Source organism: Lotus japonicus, chromosome 5 (assembly GCF_012489685.1).
Source record: "Lotus japonicus ecotype B-129 chromosome 5, LjGifu_v1.2".
NCBI lineage: Eukaryota > Viridiplantae > Streptophyta > Magnoliopsida > Fabales > Fabaceae > Lotus > Lotus japonicus.
The window spans coordinates 10164071-10182500 of NC_080045.1; the positions used below are offsets into that span (position 1 = coordinate 10164071).

The 18430-nt window shown below is 37.0% G+C and overlaps 1 protein-coding gene across 1 annotated transcript; it reads left to right on the forward strand.

The window, feature by feature from the left end:
* Positions 1-175: 175 nt before the first annotated feature.
* Positions 176-15633, forward strand: LOC130717955 (DEAD-box ATP-dependent RNA helicase 15-like). Its single transcript, XM_057568369.1, has 13 exons — positions 176-304; positions 435-553; positions 1023-1123; positions 1705-1877; positions 2057-2262; positions 6520-6545; positions 6650-6768; positions 7333-7389; positions 7477-7661; positions 9566-9710; positions 9824-9907; positions 10948-11011; positions 15170-15633. Exons 2-13 carry the CDS (start codon positions 438-440, stop codon positions 15178-15180), a joined length of 1287 nt encoding a protein of 428 aa, XP_057424352.1. The 5' UTR covers positions 176-304; positions 435-437; the 3' UTR covers positions 15181-15633.
* The last annotated feature ends 2797 nt before the right edge of the window (positions 15634-18430 follow it).

Genomic DNA, 18430 nt, shown 5'->3' on the forward strand with positions numbered 1-18430 from the left:
AGCCATCCTTGAAGCCAGGAATCCTGAGTTGCTGAAATGAACTAAAATCTTTTCCCCGGGAATGTCCCATGCCTGAATATCTTTTTTCCTAATCTTATACCAAACAAAGGAATATGCATTCCCACACCCATCATTCCCGGGAATGTTTTACATACGCATGTAACAAACACCTCAATAGTTCAAAAAAATCTATGATTCTGATGATGGTGCCACTGCCTATAAATTTGGTCCTCCAACCCTGAACCCTTGCATCTTACTCCTCTCTTTCTTCTTTCTCTCTTCATTCGGTTCCTTCTTCTCGAAGGTACTCTCCTCTTCTTCAAAACCGCCACTACTCTCTCTCTCTCTCTGTGTTTCTGAACCCTAACTTTTGATTTTGATGATTTCTTTGAAACATTGATTTGAAGTTTGAATTAACGCTGTGTGATTCGCAGATAATGGGAGAAACAAAGGACGAAGCATACGAGGAAGAGCTTCTTGACTACGAAGAGGAAGAAGACAAGGCAACCACTGACTCTGTCGGAGCCAAACTCAACGGTGAAACTGCCAAGAAGTAAGTTGCCGCTTGCTTCTGTCCACTGTTGTTTGATTTGTCGGGGGAACATGCCAAATTTTGAATTGTTTGTGATATATAACATAGATTGTCAACTTTTAGAATTTTTCATTTATAGCAGTTTTTTTTTTTGTTATAATGGAAGTTCAGCATGTTCTCTGTTGGGATGAAGTTAGATGTGTGAAATTGTTCCCCGAAGGTTAGCTCAAGTGGTATGAGCTAGGGGACATAAGGGTTGGGTGGAATAAAGGGTGAAGGGTCAGGGTTCGATCCGAGGGATTAATTTACTAACATTACTAATAACTAACATTTGCCTATAAAAAATGATGTGTAAAATTGTTGCTTTTTTTTTTCTCTTTGGAAGTTGGCATGTGTTGCAATTTGGAAGAAGTTGAGTGGAATGGAAATGGATATTGTGTCAAATTTTGTTGACTTATGATGTTAAGTGTTATTTTTTGTTTGTTTGCAGGGGCTATGTGGGGATCCACAGTTCAGGATTCAGAGACTTTCTTCTGAAGTCAGAGCTTCTTAGGGCTATTCAGGACTCAGGATTTGAGCATCCTTCTGAAGGCAAATTATCTGCATCCTTCTTTATAGTAATTGTTGTTGTAGCTACTGTAGATAGTTAGGAACCTAGGAGGTTTAATTGTTGTTGGAATCATTGTTTACAGAAGCTATTTTCTTTTGCAAAACCACACTAGTTTTTTCCTCGTGTCCATCTCATTTTTTGTTAATGAAATTGCGGATCAAAATCCTTTGATGGAACATTCCTTTTTCATTATTGCTTCATCCTTCTTCCTTGCCCCCTTGTGTGGATCTGGTACCTCCGCTAGGCCTTTGCAAGATCTGGTACTGAAAAAAATAGTTTGGCTTAAGGGTTTTTACATCTGTATGCTAGTCTAGCCTTGTCGCAAGTTTGCTTAACTTACATAAGATATCCTTCTTCCAGCTATACGTGTGTAATGCACATGCTATTTATAAAAGTCACAATTTCACTGATCTTGTACATTTTTTCAACTTTTTATTTTACAGGTAATACTTCTCTCGTAATCTTGTTTTGGAGAACTATTGTGCATTGGTAACTCAATCAGAAAGGTTTGTTTACTTACCATCGGTTCCTTCGACCTCCGTTTTCCTTGGTTCATCACCAGTGCAACATGAGTGCATTCCTCAAGCAATCCTTGGAATGGATGTGATTTGTCAAGCTAAATCTGGAATGGGAAAAACTGCTGTCTTTGTTCTCTCAACTTTGCAGCAGATTGATCCTGTTGCAGGGCAAGTTTCTGCTCTTGTTTTGTGTCATACTAGGGAACTAGCATACCAGGTATTTATTCGGGACTCAATATTTGATCTGCTGCAGGGCAAGTTTCTGCTCTTGTTTTGTGTCATACTAGGGAACTAGCATACCAGGTATTTATTCGGGACTCAATATTTAAAAGCTTCTGGAAATCTTTATTGTAGCAGCATCTGATTTAAGATATTTTTGCTATCTCTTTCATGTAGATATGCCATGAGTTTGAGAGGTTCAGCAAACACTTGCCTGATCTCAAGGTTGCTGTTTGTTATGGTGGAGTCAATATTAAAGTTCACAAGGATCTGTTGAAAAATGAATGCCCTCATATTGTTGTTGGTACTCCTGGAAGAATCCTAGCGTTGGCCAGGGATAAGGAACTTTCGCTGAAGAATGTTCGGCATTTCATTTTAGATGAACTAGTGTTTTTTACCCGCGCGTTGCACGGGGAATACATCTATTATATTTGATAGGTCAATTAATACCTTGATCATTAAAAATATAATAAACAACTGATGAAATAGAAGAGTATGAAATGATGAGCAAAGTGGACAAAAAGTCTTAAATTAAAACCCTTGTTGCATAGATTGAACTTCGTACAATTGAATAACTAATAAAAAAATTGGTTAACCAAATCTCAAATTATGCAAAACATATTAGGGGATGTGGTTTAATGATGGCTAATAAACAATAGCTGATTTAATCTACAATGAAAAAAAGAGAAAAGATTCTTTATGTACGTGATTATGCGAGTTCATTTTTTACACAATAAAATAAACTAAGTTTGACTCATATCAACATGAAGTCGTTTCACATTCTTCATTAGCCTAAAGACAATATCACAAATTATAGATATGAAGAATCACCAATAAAGCATTCAGAACACATTTTAATCTTAGAAAAAAAGAATGTACCGCGAAATTTGTTATTGTATTTGATACATTAATTAATACTTAATGAAGGTACTTTCTTGTTAAAATATATTTCTTCCCGTAGGAGAATTTAACTCCTATAATAATTTGTACAAAAAAATTAAAGTGGATGATATTATTATGTAGTAAAAAATTAACATCAAACTATATTATATTATGTTTTTCTTGTAACAAAAAAAAATTCCGATGAAATCTTATTAACATTTATTTTTATGTAGAAGTATTTTCATGTAAAATATTCTTCTTATATATAAAAGCTTTTAGGCTCTTTCTAATACATTTAGATCCAGCTTCTCCTTACTCTCAGGATGCCTGAAAGTCTTTTCTCAAGTCTATCTGGTGGGTAATATCGATGAAGATGATGACACCCACCATACCTTGCTTGCTTCAAGGTCGATCTCTTGTATCCTCCTCCTGCCGAAGACTTTAAGAGTAAACCTTGCCATTCCAACTTTCATCGATCGAGTTTCAGTTGTTTTTTCTGTTGATCCAGGTGAGAAAGCTTACTAAGGCAACCTCTGCTTTTGTCTATCTCCCAATATAAGAAGCATGTTGCTTTGCTCTTATAGTAGTACTAATGAGCGTACTTTAGAACAAATTTCTAGCGAAGGTCTTGACAGTTTGGAACTGAAAGGTTTGGTTCATTAATAATATCTAGTAGTTTCATCATGCTATTCTGCTTTTGAGCTTGTTGTACTTACCGGAGCATTTCTGCGATAAAAAAATTCAGAATAGTAAATCAGTCGTAGTATGCTCCATTTACTTGCTCTAGTGCTCAAGTGATAGCTGAGTGCATACTGTTTGCATCTGAATTATATATAAAAGACTCTTAAAAACAACTACTTAATTCTCCATTACAAAGAATATACATTACATCAGAACCTAATTATTATTTGTCAGTGGCATAAGTGTCGAAAATAATAGTAATGGAAATTTCGAATGGTGTGGATAAGGGTTAAAAGTCCAATCTCATAAGAAAGAAAAATCTCCATTTACATCAAAATCTCTCTCAGATTTCTCTACCTCACTATCACCACCGTTTTTCTTATAATTATCCACAAACACACTCACAAATTCCACACAGTACCTAACATCATATGCAAATTTTGTTTTCACTGCAACCAGAGTCTGTTCTCTGGCATAAAAAAGCACTTCATAAAGTAAGAAGGTATCACATTTTGAATTTAAATCATTAAAATATTTATTTCTAATTAAAAAATCAAATGAAACTTGCTTCCAAATCAACAGCAATCCTAGGTGCTATTCCTGATTGTTGTCCAACTTTAACATGAATTAATATGAACTCATGCTAATTCAAATGAAACTTGCTTCCAAATCAGCAGCTTCCAGCCGTATCTGCATTCTAAGTAACAGAAAATCAAGAACTCATGAAGTGAGATTGATAGACATGTTAGAGTAGGATAGACTAAAGACCACCAAACATAATAGCAATATGTGCAACATCAATCTAGCTATGATAGTGCAAAGATAGCAATCAAATTTGCAGACAGATATGAAAGCCAAAGAATGAATTGAAGCCACTTTTTGGCTATGGCCTTCCAGTGGTTTCCATAACCAATCAGATCTATTTGTAAGGGAAAACTAATCACATGCTACTAAAGAAGATGAATGGAAGAAAACCCCTCTAGAAATTTTAGACCCATTATATTTGTTGAACGGCTAAAACAACTCTTTGCTTTATGTAGCACTGTTGTTGAAAGTACAATAACCAAATCAAAAACATATGCTGATACTAAATCGTAATGTGATAATTACACACTCATGCAAGCAAGACTTCCAATCACACTAAAGTTTGATTAATTGAATCATAGTAGAACAATGATTAGTTATAAAATCTAATATTGCCTTCGAAAAGCGACTTTTAATATATGTAATGATGATAGATAGATGTAGAATTGATGAACTAAGTCAGTAAAACTATATATGCATCACAGTAGTGCAACACCAAACACACATCTCTATCTCTTATCTGGTGAATATATACATATGCATCACAGTAGTGCAACACCAAACACACATCTCTATCTCTTATCTGGTGAATATATACATATAATGGACTGAGAAAAACCTCCATGAGTACTGGTCTCACATGTTTCGTGACTTACTTGAAATGAGAGCAAGATAAGATCTTGAGTCATCAATCATGTTTCATCTTCAGCTAGCTGAGAATCAGAGAGTGTAGTCAGAAAGAGGTATGCACCTCATTGTCGTTCTGTACCTACGGATAAATTCATGTCAAATGTTTCCAGGGAAGCAAAGGAAATCAATTTATTGTTAGAACATTGGTTTAGGCGTTTAGCATATTAGAAAGGATAGCACGAGTTTTAAAAGTCTAACCTCAATAGTATAGCTTGAGCGAACAAAGATAAGCAGTAAAATCTCATCCATGATATGTAGTTTTGTAGTTGTAACGGCAAGCACCAACAATAATAATTAATTTCCTCGGTGCAAGAAGCAGGCAAAAAGAAAAAATTACCAAATAAAAAAGTTGCAAGGAAAAAAATCTACAACTTCTCCTTTCTCTCCCCTCAATTCTTTCACTCCCTCAATCCACTTCACTAACAATGATTAGGTTAATCAAAACATACACAGATCAATGTTTCACCTCCTATAACATAGGACACAAATTTTAGATGCAAATTAAGAAAAACGAATAAAATAGAATCACATACAAAGGAGAATCAGAAAACATAAAAAACAAATCAAAATATTGCAAAATTCCATATAGAATATAAAATGGACTCACCATCCATGACTTCCAAATAATCTCTTTTGGTGGAATATCTATAAAAAAAAACCTGAAGAAAAGAATTTGAAATTAGTATGGCAAGTGATGAACGAAATTGAGCATGGCAAGTGATGAACGAAATTGAGCATGGCAAGTGATGAACGAAATTGACCTTGAAGTCAAACATGAGTGAATGAAAGTTAAAGGTAAAGTAAAATAAAATTGAAATAAACCATAACATATTATGCAAGCAAAGGAAGAAAATAATTTGAAACCTCCATCTGCAACCTTCCCAATCAGTCCAAGGCAGCAAATCGGAGGGATGCGATTGCAAGTCGATGGCAAAGTGGTTCCGTTGAGATATGAGACGATTTTGTGGGGGTGGTTCCGTTCAGTGGAGAGATGAGATGAAAATTGCATGGAGGAGATGAATTCCATGGAGGAGATAGTAGAGGTAGGCAGGGTTTTAAGAGGGTTTTTGCTGATGGGATGTATTATTGATTTAAATTACTTATCACAGATTTTATATTAAGATAAAATCATGAAATAAACAACATAAATCCTAATCAAATCTAAAATTAAAAAATGTACTAAATAAATATAGATAAAAACTATCAAAATCTAGCAAATCACAATAAAAACTCATAAAATCCGGAATTAATTAAAAATCCGAAAATTCAATAAAAATAACATAAAAATTAATTAATACTCTAAAAATAAATTAAGATAAAATCAAGAAATAAAAAACCTAAATCCTAATAAAATCTAAAATTTTAAAATGTATTTTTTTATTAAGGAGAAATAAGGTAAGGAAAAATCAGGGCACATGTGGCAAGTGGGGCCAAGGAGAAAGAGCTTACATGTAAAATATTAGGTGAGAATTAATCTGGGAGCGACACGTCACTAACTTGCCCTGTGAGAGCGACACGTCATGCTAGAAGTTGTTCTTTTCTAATATATATTGATATTGATATTGATATTGATATTGATATTGATGTGATAAGATGCTAGAATCACTGGGTATGTTTAATGGCTTAACGGTTGTTCTTAGAAATTCGGATCATACTTCTGGACTTGCTCTCACTTAGACATGGTTTTCGTTTTTCCCATTATGATTTCTGCAGACATGAGGAAAGATGTGCAAGATATTTTCAAGCTGGCTCCCCATGACAAGCAAGTTATGATGTTTTCTGCAACACTCAGCAATGAAATCCGTCCCGTCTGCAAAAAATTTATGCAGGATGTAATGTCCCATGCTCACTAATACTTATTAGAAGTCTCTTTTTCATAATGCACAGATTCCCTGAAATCATGTTTGATATTTAGAATGCCGTGGTTCCGTCAAAATTTGCTTTTGATGGTAGGGGTTCAGTTTGGTTAGTGCCTTTGTTTCTCAGCCAGTTTTTACAGAAATGTGGGGAGGAGTGTGGTTTATGCATGGGGTTGGTGCTAGAAGATGATGAGAATGTTTTAGGAAAGCTCCCGAGTCTTGGCTTCTCTTCTACACTTCCCCCAATTTGTTTCACATTGGAAGCTAGTTTTGTCCCTAATAGTCTGTCTTCCTGATACGAATTTTCATAATGGGAGGGGGGTTGTTAGAGTATACTGGTTTTGTTGCTGCCAGTGTTTAGTGTGTCTATTTTCAATGTTCACTTGGGCATGACTGAAAAAAGTATCTGCAAGGAGACACAATAAATCGACCGGAATTGTGATTCAAGGGATCTCATCCATCATTGATTTTGTTCTGGATTCCATTCAGCTCGAGGAGGGCTCCTAATCTGATTTACTGTGACATTGTTCGTTTCAGCCAATGGAAATTTATGTTGATGATGAAGCGAAATTGACCCTTCATGGACTTGTCCAGGTCAGCTACAAAATACTTTCATATTCATTCATGTTTTATTGAATAATGTGTGAGCTGTATGGCTGATATTGATTATTGAAATGACAGCACTACATCAAATTGAAAGAGGAGGAGAAGAACAGGAAGTTGAATGATCTTCTTGATGCACTGGACTTCAATCAGATTGTTATCTTTGTGAAAAGTGTCAGTAGAGCAGCTGAGCTGGACAAACTACTTGTGGAGTGCAACTTCCCGTCTATATGCATTCATTCTGGAATGTCCCAGGAAGAAAGGTTCGTATTATGTGATATCAGTAGATTTTTTTTATTAAGCTTAAATGTTTTCCTTGTTTTGTTGTGTTTTTTGTTCTGGTCTAATTATATTAAAAAATGAAATTGTCATCTACTTTGAGTTTTACTAAACACATCCAAGAGATGCTGCCAGTGTGCATAGTCGTGCTATGTTGCTCGTGCCACAGAGCATTTTGCATAAAACTTTATACTATATTATACATTAAAGTAAAATAATTATAGATTTTTTTGTAACACGTGCAAATTTAAAATAAATTCACACTGCAACAGTCGCAACACACCATAATGTCTGCAACCGCAGCCACAACCGCAATTTTAAAGCCTGAACACTTGAGAAACAATGAATGGCTCACCTGCTTACCCCAATTGGCAGACCTGACTTTGTATGTTCCCATATGTAATTGATGTGGAAGGAGGGAAGTGGGTCTCAATTATTGCATGTCCATATTACATCTGTCCATAGGTTCTTGAACTGAATTTGAACAATGGAGATGGGTCATCATCAACAATAAAATTCCAATCCTTAAGGTTTACCAACCAATTTGCACGGCTGAAACCACCAAACAATGACAAGCATAGGTTAGTGACATTGGTGTCAAATATGAAGGTTGGGAGTTTCTGGTCCCACAGCCTGAGACCAGCTGATTATTTCGGGAGAGGTGAGCGCTTAAGGGAGGTGATTGGGTGCAGCCCTAGATCGGATAGCAAATATTTTTTCTGGTAACCCAACTCTGTGCATCAACATAAAGGGGTGCCTGATGCAACCCCTTGAGCTGATTTGAAATTTCACAGAATATTGTCTTTCTTATTTAGTAGTTGGACGTTACAAACAACCCCCTTAGTTAGAAGAACAATAGTTAGTTAGTAGGATAGGGAGTTAGAGACCTTGAGTGGGAGGTGAGATGTATAAATAATAGATAGGACTTCATCTTGGGATCATATTTATAATTGGGAATTTGTGGAGAGTCCTGACACCTGTCTTGTGAATACTCAGCAAATGAGATTTATGAGTTTTGTCCGTGCTGTACATACCTATAGTGGGTTAGAAGAACAGTAGTTAGTTAGTTGGATAGATGGGTTTTAGGAGTTACGCTCTGTTTGGTTTAGAAGAGAGATAGAGAAGAGAGCAAGAGATAAGAGAGAAGACGAGTAGAGAGAGAAAAAGGTGAGAAATTGAGTAGATTTTATGATTGTTTGGTATGAGAGAAATAGAAAAGATAGAAGAGAAAGATAGTGGGTCATAGTAAAAATACACTTTTACCCAAATAAAAAAATGAAACAATTGTAAAAGTAGGACAATATTGGAAAAAAGACTCCAGTCCGTACCATTTTTTCTTCTTTTGATAAGATCTCAAAAAGTGGGTGGGTCCTACGCCCACTCTTCTCATTCCCTCTTTCTCACCTTCACCAAACGCAGGTGACTCCTCTCCTCCCCTCTAACTCTCTCTTTTCCATCTCTATCTACCCAAATCACCCTCTACCAAACCAACAGTTAGAGTGAGAGACAAGATGTATAAATAATGTAGAACTTCATCTTGGTGTCAGATTTATAGTTGGGAATTTGCGGAGAGTCCTGACTCAGTCTCATGAATACTCAGAAAAAAGATTCACGTTGTACTTTCTGAGTTTGCCGATGCTTTACCTACCCCACACTGGGTCAGTGTTGAGGAACTTTACTCTGCCATGAAGTATAAACACATCCTTTCATTCTTCAGTATTTGTTTCTATGAACATGCATGATTCTAACAATTATGCATCTGTTCGAGTTTGTCACTAATTGTTTTGATTGTTATTGAAGTAGGTCAATAAATTTGGATTTCTATTTGTTTGAAATAAAAGTGTGCTTTGGTAAATTGTGTCTGATCTTAACCAAATGGCTTTTGTAGGTTGAAGCGTTATAAGGGTTTTAAGGAGGGGCAGACAAGGATTCTTGTAGCAACAGATTTGGTTGGTAGGGGAATTGACATTGAACGTGTGAATATAGTCATAAATTATGACATGCCTGATTCTGCAGACACATATTTGCACAGGGTATGATTTATTTAATCTTTTTTTTTTGTTCCATTGTTAGTACTAGTAGTAGTTCCTATATTCTAGCCTCGATCCACCTAATTGTAATATTTTTTGGATAAAATTCTTTACAGGTTGGCCGAGCTGGAAGGTTTGGCACCAAAGGTCTTGCAATTACATTTGTTTCATGTGCTACAGATGTTGATGTTCTCAACAATGTAAGAACCTTGAGCTTTTCTTGGCCAGTATATATTTTATGTTGGGCAGTGTTGTGAAAAAGCAGCCATTATGTGGTGGAAATCATCCATAAGGCCATAAGAGATCCATGGCAATGTGGGTTTTTTTTTATGGTGTTTCCAAGGTGGTTTAGTTACCCTTCTTTAGGAGTATTTTGGAGTCTGTCTTGAACTTGTTTTGAAACAGAATCGTGCTTTGACCTGTTAAATTTCTGAAGTCCTCCCTCCTGTATTTGCATCTGCGCTGCATCAGTCTTGTACGGAAATTTCTTAGGTATCAATTATCAGCTTCATGTCTCACCCTCTTTTCATGTGAACAGGACAATCCTCACATGATTAATCACTCACTAAGTTTTCTCATGTCTCACCTTTATGTTTTTATGTGAGCAAAACAAAGTCTTCTCAAGATCCTACTCACCTGATTCCTAGAACTGAAAGTCCCAAATAGCTGACTCTTTCCAAACATCCCTGAGAGCACCATGGGTACCCACTGCAGAGGGCCCTCACTGCTTCACTCATTATTAGCTCACATTTCTTAAGATCTCTCTGCAGCTTAATCCAGCAATCCACCCAGGCTTCAAGTCCATAATGTCATTTCCAGGCTATCTGTAACCGGTGCCCAGTTTTTTATCTTATTTTCAGCTTGCTTCACCTGATTCAAGTGATTGAAAACCTATTATATCACACTACTATCCCATGCTGAGCAGATTACCCACACTACGTTACCAATTAAACCACATCATTCTTTCAGATCTCTTTGCAGTCTTGCCATTAACTCAACAACCTACTCAAACATCAAGTCCTCAACACCTGAGCATGTCCAGCCTCGGTAACATTTTCCCTGCCCCCCCCCCCCCTCCATTTCTGCTTGCTTTCTCGATCTGAAGTGATGGCGACTAAAGTACCTTCCCAACCTTCATCAGTAGCTTGAAATAAGTTAAAATTTTATTCATTTATATTATGAAGTTCTTTGAGAATTTTGGGTCAGTTTGCATTACTTATTGGTTTGCCGTGAATTGCAGGTTCAATCCAGGTTTGAGGTGGATATAAAACAGCTTCCTGAGCAGATTGATACATCTACCTACAGTATGTTCTTCGTCATCCATTAATTTTTTTCACTACCTATTGTGATTTGAGATTGTTTAATTTTCTACTATTAGATCCTCCACGAGTTTCAGTCAAGGGGAAAACCAATGTTGTAGCTGACGCTCTTAGTCGAAAGGCTATACATGTATCCTCGTTGATGGTCAAGGAGTTAGAACTACTGGAGGCATTCCGAGATCTGAGCTTGGAGGTTAAGCTCGCACCAGGGAAGTTGAGATTCGGAATGGTGACGGTGTCGAGTGGACTCTTGGATGAGATAAGGACGAAGCAAGAGACCGATGAAGGATTAGTTGAGTGGCGTAAGCTTGTTGCTCAAGGAAAAGCGCCAGAATTTACTATCGGGAACGATAACATCTTGTGTTGCAAAGGGCGAGTTTGTGTACCTAATGACGCAACTATGAGGAGGTTGATCTTGGATGGAGGTTACAAGAGCAGGTTGAGCATTCATCCGGGAATGAATAAGATGTATCAGGACTTGAACTTCATTTCTGGTGGCCTGGAATGAAGAAACAGGTAGCTGAGTACGTGTCGACATGTTTGACTTGTCAGAAGGCTAAGGTGGAACATCAGAAGCCAACAGGGAAATTACAGTCGTTGGATGTTCCGGAATGGAAGTGGGACAGCGTCTCGATGGATTTTGTGACGACCTTACCACTAACACGAAGGAGATTTGATGCAATTTGGGTTGTAGTCGATCGATTGACGAAGACTGCTCACTTCGTGCCAATCAATCTGAGTTACAAAGTGGAGAGGTTAGCGCAGATTTACATCGCTGAGATTATTCGCCTGCATGGTGTACCGTCTAGCATCGTGTCGGACAGAGATCCAAGGTTTACTTCACGTCTATGGGGAGCTCTACAGCAAGCTTTGGGGTCCAAGCTGAGGTTGAGTTCCGCGTATCATCCACAGACGGATGGGCAAACCGAAAGGACTATCCAATCCTTGGAGGATTTGCTACGGGCTTGTGTGCTTGATCATCAGGGAAGCTGGGATGAGTTGTTACCACTGATTGAGTTCACCTACAACAATAGTTATCATGCGAGCATAGGGATGGCACCTTACGCAGCTTTGTATGGTCGGAGGTGTCGTACGCCTTTGTGTTGGCATCAAGACGGTGAGAATCTGGTTATCGGACCTGAGTTAGTTCAACAGACTACGGAAGAAGTGAAGCGAATCCAGGAAAAGATGAGGATCTCGCAGAGTCGTCAGAAAAGTTATGCTGACAACAGGAGAAAAGAGCTGGAATTCCAAGCTGGAGATCATGTCTTCTTGCGGGTTACCCCGATGACTGGTGTCAGAAGGGCGATCAAGTCGAGGAAGCTTACTCCAAAGTTCATTGGACCGTACCAGATTACGGAGCGCGTTGGGCCAGTGGCATATAGGATTGCGTTGCCGCTTTTCCTATCCAATATTCACGATGTGCTTCATGTGTCACCGTTGCGAAAGTACATGGCTGATGACTCTCATGTTCTTGAACCTGACGACATTCAGCTAAAGGATGATCTGACGATGGTGATGCCACCCATCAAGATCGTTGACAGGAGCACGAAGCGCTTGAGAAACAAGGAGGTGTCCTTGGTGAAGGTCGTGTGGAATCAGGCTACGGGCGACGCGACTTGGGAATTAGAGGATAAAATGCTGGAGACACATCCCGATTTGTTTGTAAACCCTTAAGTTTCGAGGGTGAAACTGTTTTAAGGGGTGGTATTGTAAGGCCCTAAACTCATTTTGTATTATTCAAGTGAAAAATTGAATAAAAATGAAAGTTTTGACAAGGTTTGAGTTTTGACAGATTCTGGCTGTCACTTTGTGTGAATTTTTAGAGGGTCTTAACGACCTCATTTGGGAAAACGTCCTTCATGAGAGTTGTAGCCCTTTAAGTTAAGAAAATTCTCGAAGTGGAATCAGGTCATTCCGACCTCTGTAGCTCGAGATATTCGCGTTTGAGTGACCGTGGTTCTGGCTGTACAGTGATAGCGAATTAATTGAATTGTTTTTCTTTTAATTCCGAGTTTGCTTGTAAATTTACTAAAAAGGGTTTAGGTTTTAAGTAGGTTCAGACCTGATTAAGTGTGTGATTAGTGGGTCAAGGTAGATATGGGTTTGGGCTTAAGTGAAAAGAAGTAAAACCCTAGCCCACTTGTCATGTGTGGCCGCGGGTTGCATGGGATGTAAGGGGGGGAAACCCTTATTTTTCCTCTCATTCAGAAACAGAACAGCACCCACACCTCAGTCACGTAAGAACACAGAGGGGAAAAGAGAGAGAAGCCGAGAGAGAAGGAGGAGCCGCCGTCCCCTAAGCCACCACCGCCGTCGAGTCGCGCGAGAGAGGGAGGTTGTTCGCGAGAGAGAGAGTGAGACCGCGAGGGAGGAAGAAGAAGGAAGGAGACTTGGACAGCAAGGGACCAAGTTCTAACCTGCACTTTTCTCTATTTTCAGAACAAGGATTCAAGATAAGGGCTGGTCCTAGGAACGGGTAGATGTCTAGGATGATGCCATGAATTTCTATGAGGAAAAATGATGATCTTGAAGGTTTTCACATGATGTTTTGTGAATATAATTGTTGCTGGAAATTTGTGAAAACCTTCAAGATCATCACTTTTCCTCATAGAAATTCATGGCATCATCCTAGACATCTACCCGTTCCTAGGAGCAGCCCTTACCTTGAATCCTTGTTCTGAAAATAGAGAAAACTGCAGGTTAGAACTTGGTCCCTTGCTGTCCAAGTCTCCTTCCTTCTTCTTCCTCCCTCGCGGTCTCACTCTCTCTCTCTCGAACAACCTCCCTCTCTCGCGCGACTCGACCGGCGGTGGTGGCTTAGGGGACGGCGGCTCCTCCTTCTCTCTCTTGGCTTCTCTCTCTTTTCCCCTCTGTGTTCTTACGTGACTGAAGTGTGGGTGCTGTTCTGTTTCTGAATGAGAGGAAAAATAAGGGTTTTCCCCCCTTACATCCCATGCAACCCACGGCCACACATAACAAGTGGGTTAGGGTTTTCCTTCTTTTCACTTAAGCCCAAACCCATATCTACCTTGACCCACTAATCACACACTTAATCAGGTCTGAACCTACTTAAAACCTAAACCCTTTTTAGTAAATTTACAAGCAAACTCGGAGAATTAAAAGAAAAACAATTCAATTAATTCGCTATCACTGTACAACCAGAACCACGGTCACTCAAACGTGAATATCTCGAGCTACAGAGGTCGGAATGACCTGATTCCACTTCGAGAATTTTCTTAACTTAAAGGGCTACAACTCTCATGAAGGAAGTTTTCCCAAATGAGGTCGTTAAGACCCTCTAAAAATTCACACAAAGTGACAGCCAGAATCTGTCAAAACTCAAACCTTGTCAAAACTTCCATTTTTATTCAATTTTTCACTTGAATAATACAAATGAGTTTAGGGCCTTACAATACCACCCCCTTAAAACAGTTGCGCCCTCGAAACTTAAGGGTTTACAAACAAATCGGGATGTGTCTTCCCGAGCAGATTGATACTTTGATGCCTCCCTAGTATTGTTAATTTGCTGGGATTTGATTATCCAAAAATAATAGTAGAGCATGTTTCTGGCTACTTTTGGTCTCTCAACCACTTGTTTTGAAAATTTATAGCGAACAAGATTTTTACTTTTGTACTTGCACTGGCAATAGTCCTCCACTTTTTCTTTTCCAGTTTAGACAAGTGTTGTCAAATATCTACCATGGCCCGACATGGCTGAATCTCATGGCGGGTTTTTGTCTCTCTGCCATTGCCAATATTCCGCCATCATTATTTGTCAAATATGGTGTTTTTGGCTCTCCGTCATTAACAACATTGGTTCAGACATGAATGCTTGAATTGTTTCCTAAATTGAATTTTGCTCATTTTTTGTTAGACCTCAAAATTGGATCTGTGAGTACTGGATTGCTGAATTGTATTGCGTATTTCCTTCTCAATTGCAACATAATTTTTCCGTGCACATCATTAACTTATTATTAAGTGCCAATCTTTATTATCATTTTGTGAACTTCCACGATATCTTTATTTGATATTGTATTTTGATTTCTACTACGTTAAGTTTTACCTCCTTTCTGGGGCTGAGTTTGTTATTATGCTGGTGCTTTCAATTTTTGACGAGGTTTCTTTAACCTTCTTTTGCAGTGCCATCTTAGTAAGGTTTAGGCGAAATGCTTGAATCGATTGGATGGTATGAATTAGCTCTCATGGATCAATCATATCTCAGTTCTGCAATACAAGGGCTCTTAGAGCAGATGCTTCATCCTGCCAATTTCAAGTCTCCTTGTAGTTTTAATATAGACTGTCGAGGCCATTTTATAGTTGGAGGTATATCCATTGGTACTAGGATTTTGCAGTATGATGGCTTTTGAATTTATGAGAATTCATTTACTATTGTGTAGATTTTTGCTCAGTAGAACTTCACGCTGCTTTTCTAAACCCATGTCTTTGAATTGAACCATAATGGAAACATCTTGCATTGATTATCACGGTGTTTGTGAGGTCATTGCCAATCATGATTTGCATTGCGAACCTACATATTTGCTCACCAAAGTATTGTCATGACTATGCCATTCTATTATCATGTATATGATCAGTGTTGTTTCTTCCTCCACCGTGAGTTAATATAGTACATTCCCTTAGTTTAGGAGATTTTCACAGTTGATTTAATCTAAACGTCAGAATTACTGAGAGTGAATCAGTTGCCTAGAACGTAGAAAGAGCATCTAAGAGAGGGAAGAAAGAATATGTTTTTTTGAAAAGTTGGCTACTTTTTAAAAGGTGAAAAGGCATCGCCTTCTCATGCTGCAATGCTACCTTCAAAACCAACACAAACTGAGACTAGGAGAAAATAAGCAAAAGTGATCTTTGAAACTAAAAAATGAGCTTGCACTTCAATTCAGGCCTGGAGTTTCATAGATAGATGAGAAAGGTGGTTCCATGGAGAGAAGAAAAGGTGGTACAATATGAAGATGTGGGTCGTTGCGGAAGTAGAGTGATGGAGTTTGGATCAACAGACAACTATGGTGGATATTGATGCGCTAGAATATTTATTGGAATGTCCTAGAGCATTGTGTAATGTATTTGCTTTTAGATAATTGCGGTTCATTGCAATCAATAATGAACCAGAGTATAAATGTTAATATGTTAGAGTATATTGACTTGATTCATTTTCATGTTCTTTAGATATCAGAATCTATGAATGAATACATGTATCAGAGCATTCATAAACATATTTCTTAAGTATAAGAGAGTATGTGTAATGTGTTGAAGGGTTCATAAACATATTTTATCTGATTATCTCGATCAATTGATTTTTTTCCCTCTAAATGAACCAATCATTCGACTAGTTGTCGGTCGAACTGGTTGAACAGGCTTGTCCGGTTTAATTTTGACAAATATGATGTTTTGGTAAATCTCTTCTCAACTACAATATCTCTAACATTGTGGATAAAGTTTACCTTATTATTAATATCCGATGTAACCAATCATATTAAATGTTGAAGGTATATTAGTAAAAAAAATGAAAACAAAATTGGTTGGTCAACCTTTGAGAGTTTGGTACTTGAGCTGAAAAAATAGAAAAACTACAACCTCACAGAGGAGAACCCCGATGCATCCGCAAGAAGGAGCAATCCCAATCCTGGAATCGGATCCTCAATCACAACCAAAGCCTCGCCTTGACCAGCTAACGTTTTTTTTTTTTTGAACAATGCTAAATAACGTTAGTTTCCACCTATCTTTTATTTTTCACCGATTTTTCCAATAAACATCAAAGGAAAGTGAATAGATATAGTAAAGTCCATATGAGATCATTTATTTCAAAATTTTCAAGATTAATTTTATTTCTAAAACATCACATTAAAATTTTAAATCATTTTAGAAATTCCATTAAGTATTTTTATGAAAATTGCAATTATTACTACTTCTAAAATTAAAAAGCCTTTTTACAATTATATATATTAATCAAATGAAAATTACTTTATATAATGTCTTCAAAATTTTCTTCTTTATACATAAATCTTAAAATGAGTTTTCTCGAAAAAAAATAAACAAACTGGCCAATACTGAACCCATTTTCGATTTGACACAAAAGGTCTTCTTAAACATAAGCAATCTAGAACATCAAATTTTACGCATTCCCTATGTATTGGCAAAGTCATACTTTGGTAAGTGATTGTATTGTTGGTTGGATTTCTTTCACACTAGGATATTCACCGCTGACAAGCAGCAACCAGAATATCCGTGAAATTCAATTATATTGGTTGAATTTGTTGTCCGTAAACAACTACTTTAATGTATTGTTCTAATTCAATGTATATTTTTATCCCACAGGACTTGTTTATAATTGGCCTTTTGATGTTTTCTACTGCTTCTTGCAATTTGTGGTTTGGACATGGCCACAGTACATTTGACGTGTTTCAGTATGGTGCCAAAGGAGATGGAGTCTCTGATGATACCCAAGTAAATACACAATTATTCTTTCTACAATATTATGTCACAAAATATACAGCTGCGATATGTTTTATTTGGTAATTTTTAGGGTTAAGTATGTTTTTGGTCCTGGTAAAATAGGGTGAATGAGATTTGATCTCTCAAAAAAAAAAATTATAGCTTTTAGCCTACAATATTAATAAAATATGTGAGGTTAGTCTTTGTCATTCACTTTGCGGCAGCTTTTGTTCATTAGTAACAGTTTTAATTGCCTCAAAATACATTACGCTAGAGGATGTACAACAATGACTATTTTCACATATTCTATTAATCCTACGACTAATTCACCCTTATTTTACCGCGATTAAAAACATATTAATTTGACCCATCATTCTATTATATTTTCTACAACGGTTGAAATATATAATGTAATATTTTTCCACGGGTGGCTCATGTTGGTTCTCTTAGGTAAGATCTAAAGTTCGGATTTTGTGAATGGAAAAATCTCATTAAAAGAGTTAATTCCATCATAATATGAATGCTTCTGACCCGAACGAGATTATCTTTTGTGGAGAATACTTGTGCCAAGATAAATATAATTTATAATGTTATATTTTCATTCATTTTTTTAAATACATCAAAAAATAATTAAATTTTCATTCTAATTAAACTACCCGAACTTTTCATGTATGAACCCTCATAAATTCATTCTTGGTTTTCGGATTTCATCTCCATATTAGTTACAAATAAAATATGTTTACAAAAATCCAAAATGTTCTTAAATAATTTTCTGTTAATATTTTATTTGCTTGGTTATCTTTTTTTTTTTTGTGAATAGATGAAGTTATCCATACTCATCTACTTGAGAGAGTTTTTTTCCGAATAATTTATAAATAAATATTTTTTGTTGTTTGCATTTTTTTTTGTAGATATTGATTATACCAAATGTAAGGAATTTTCAAGAATTATACC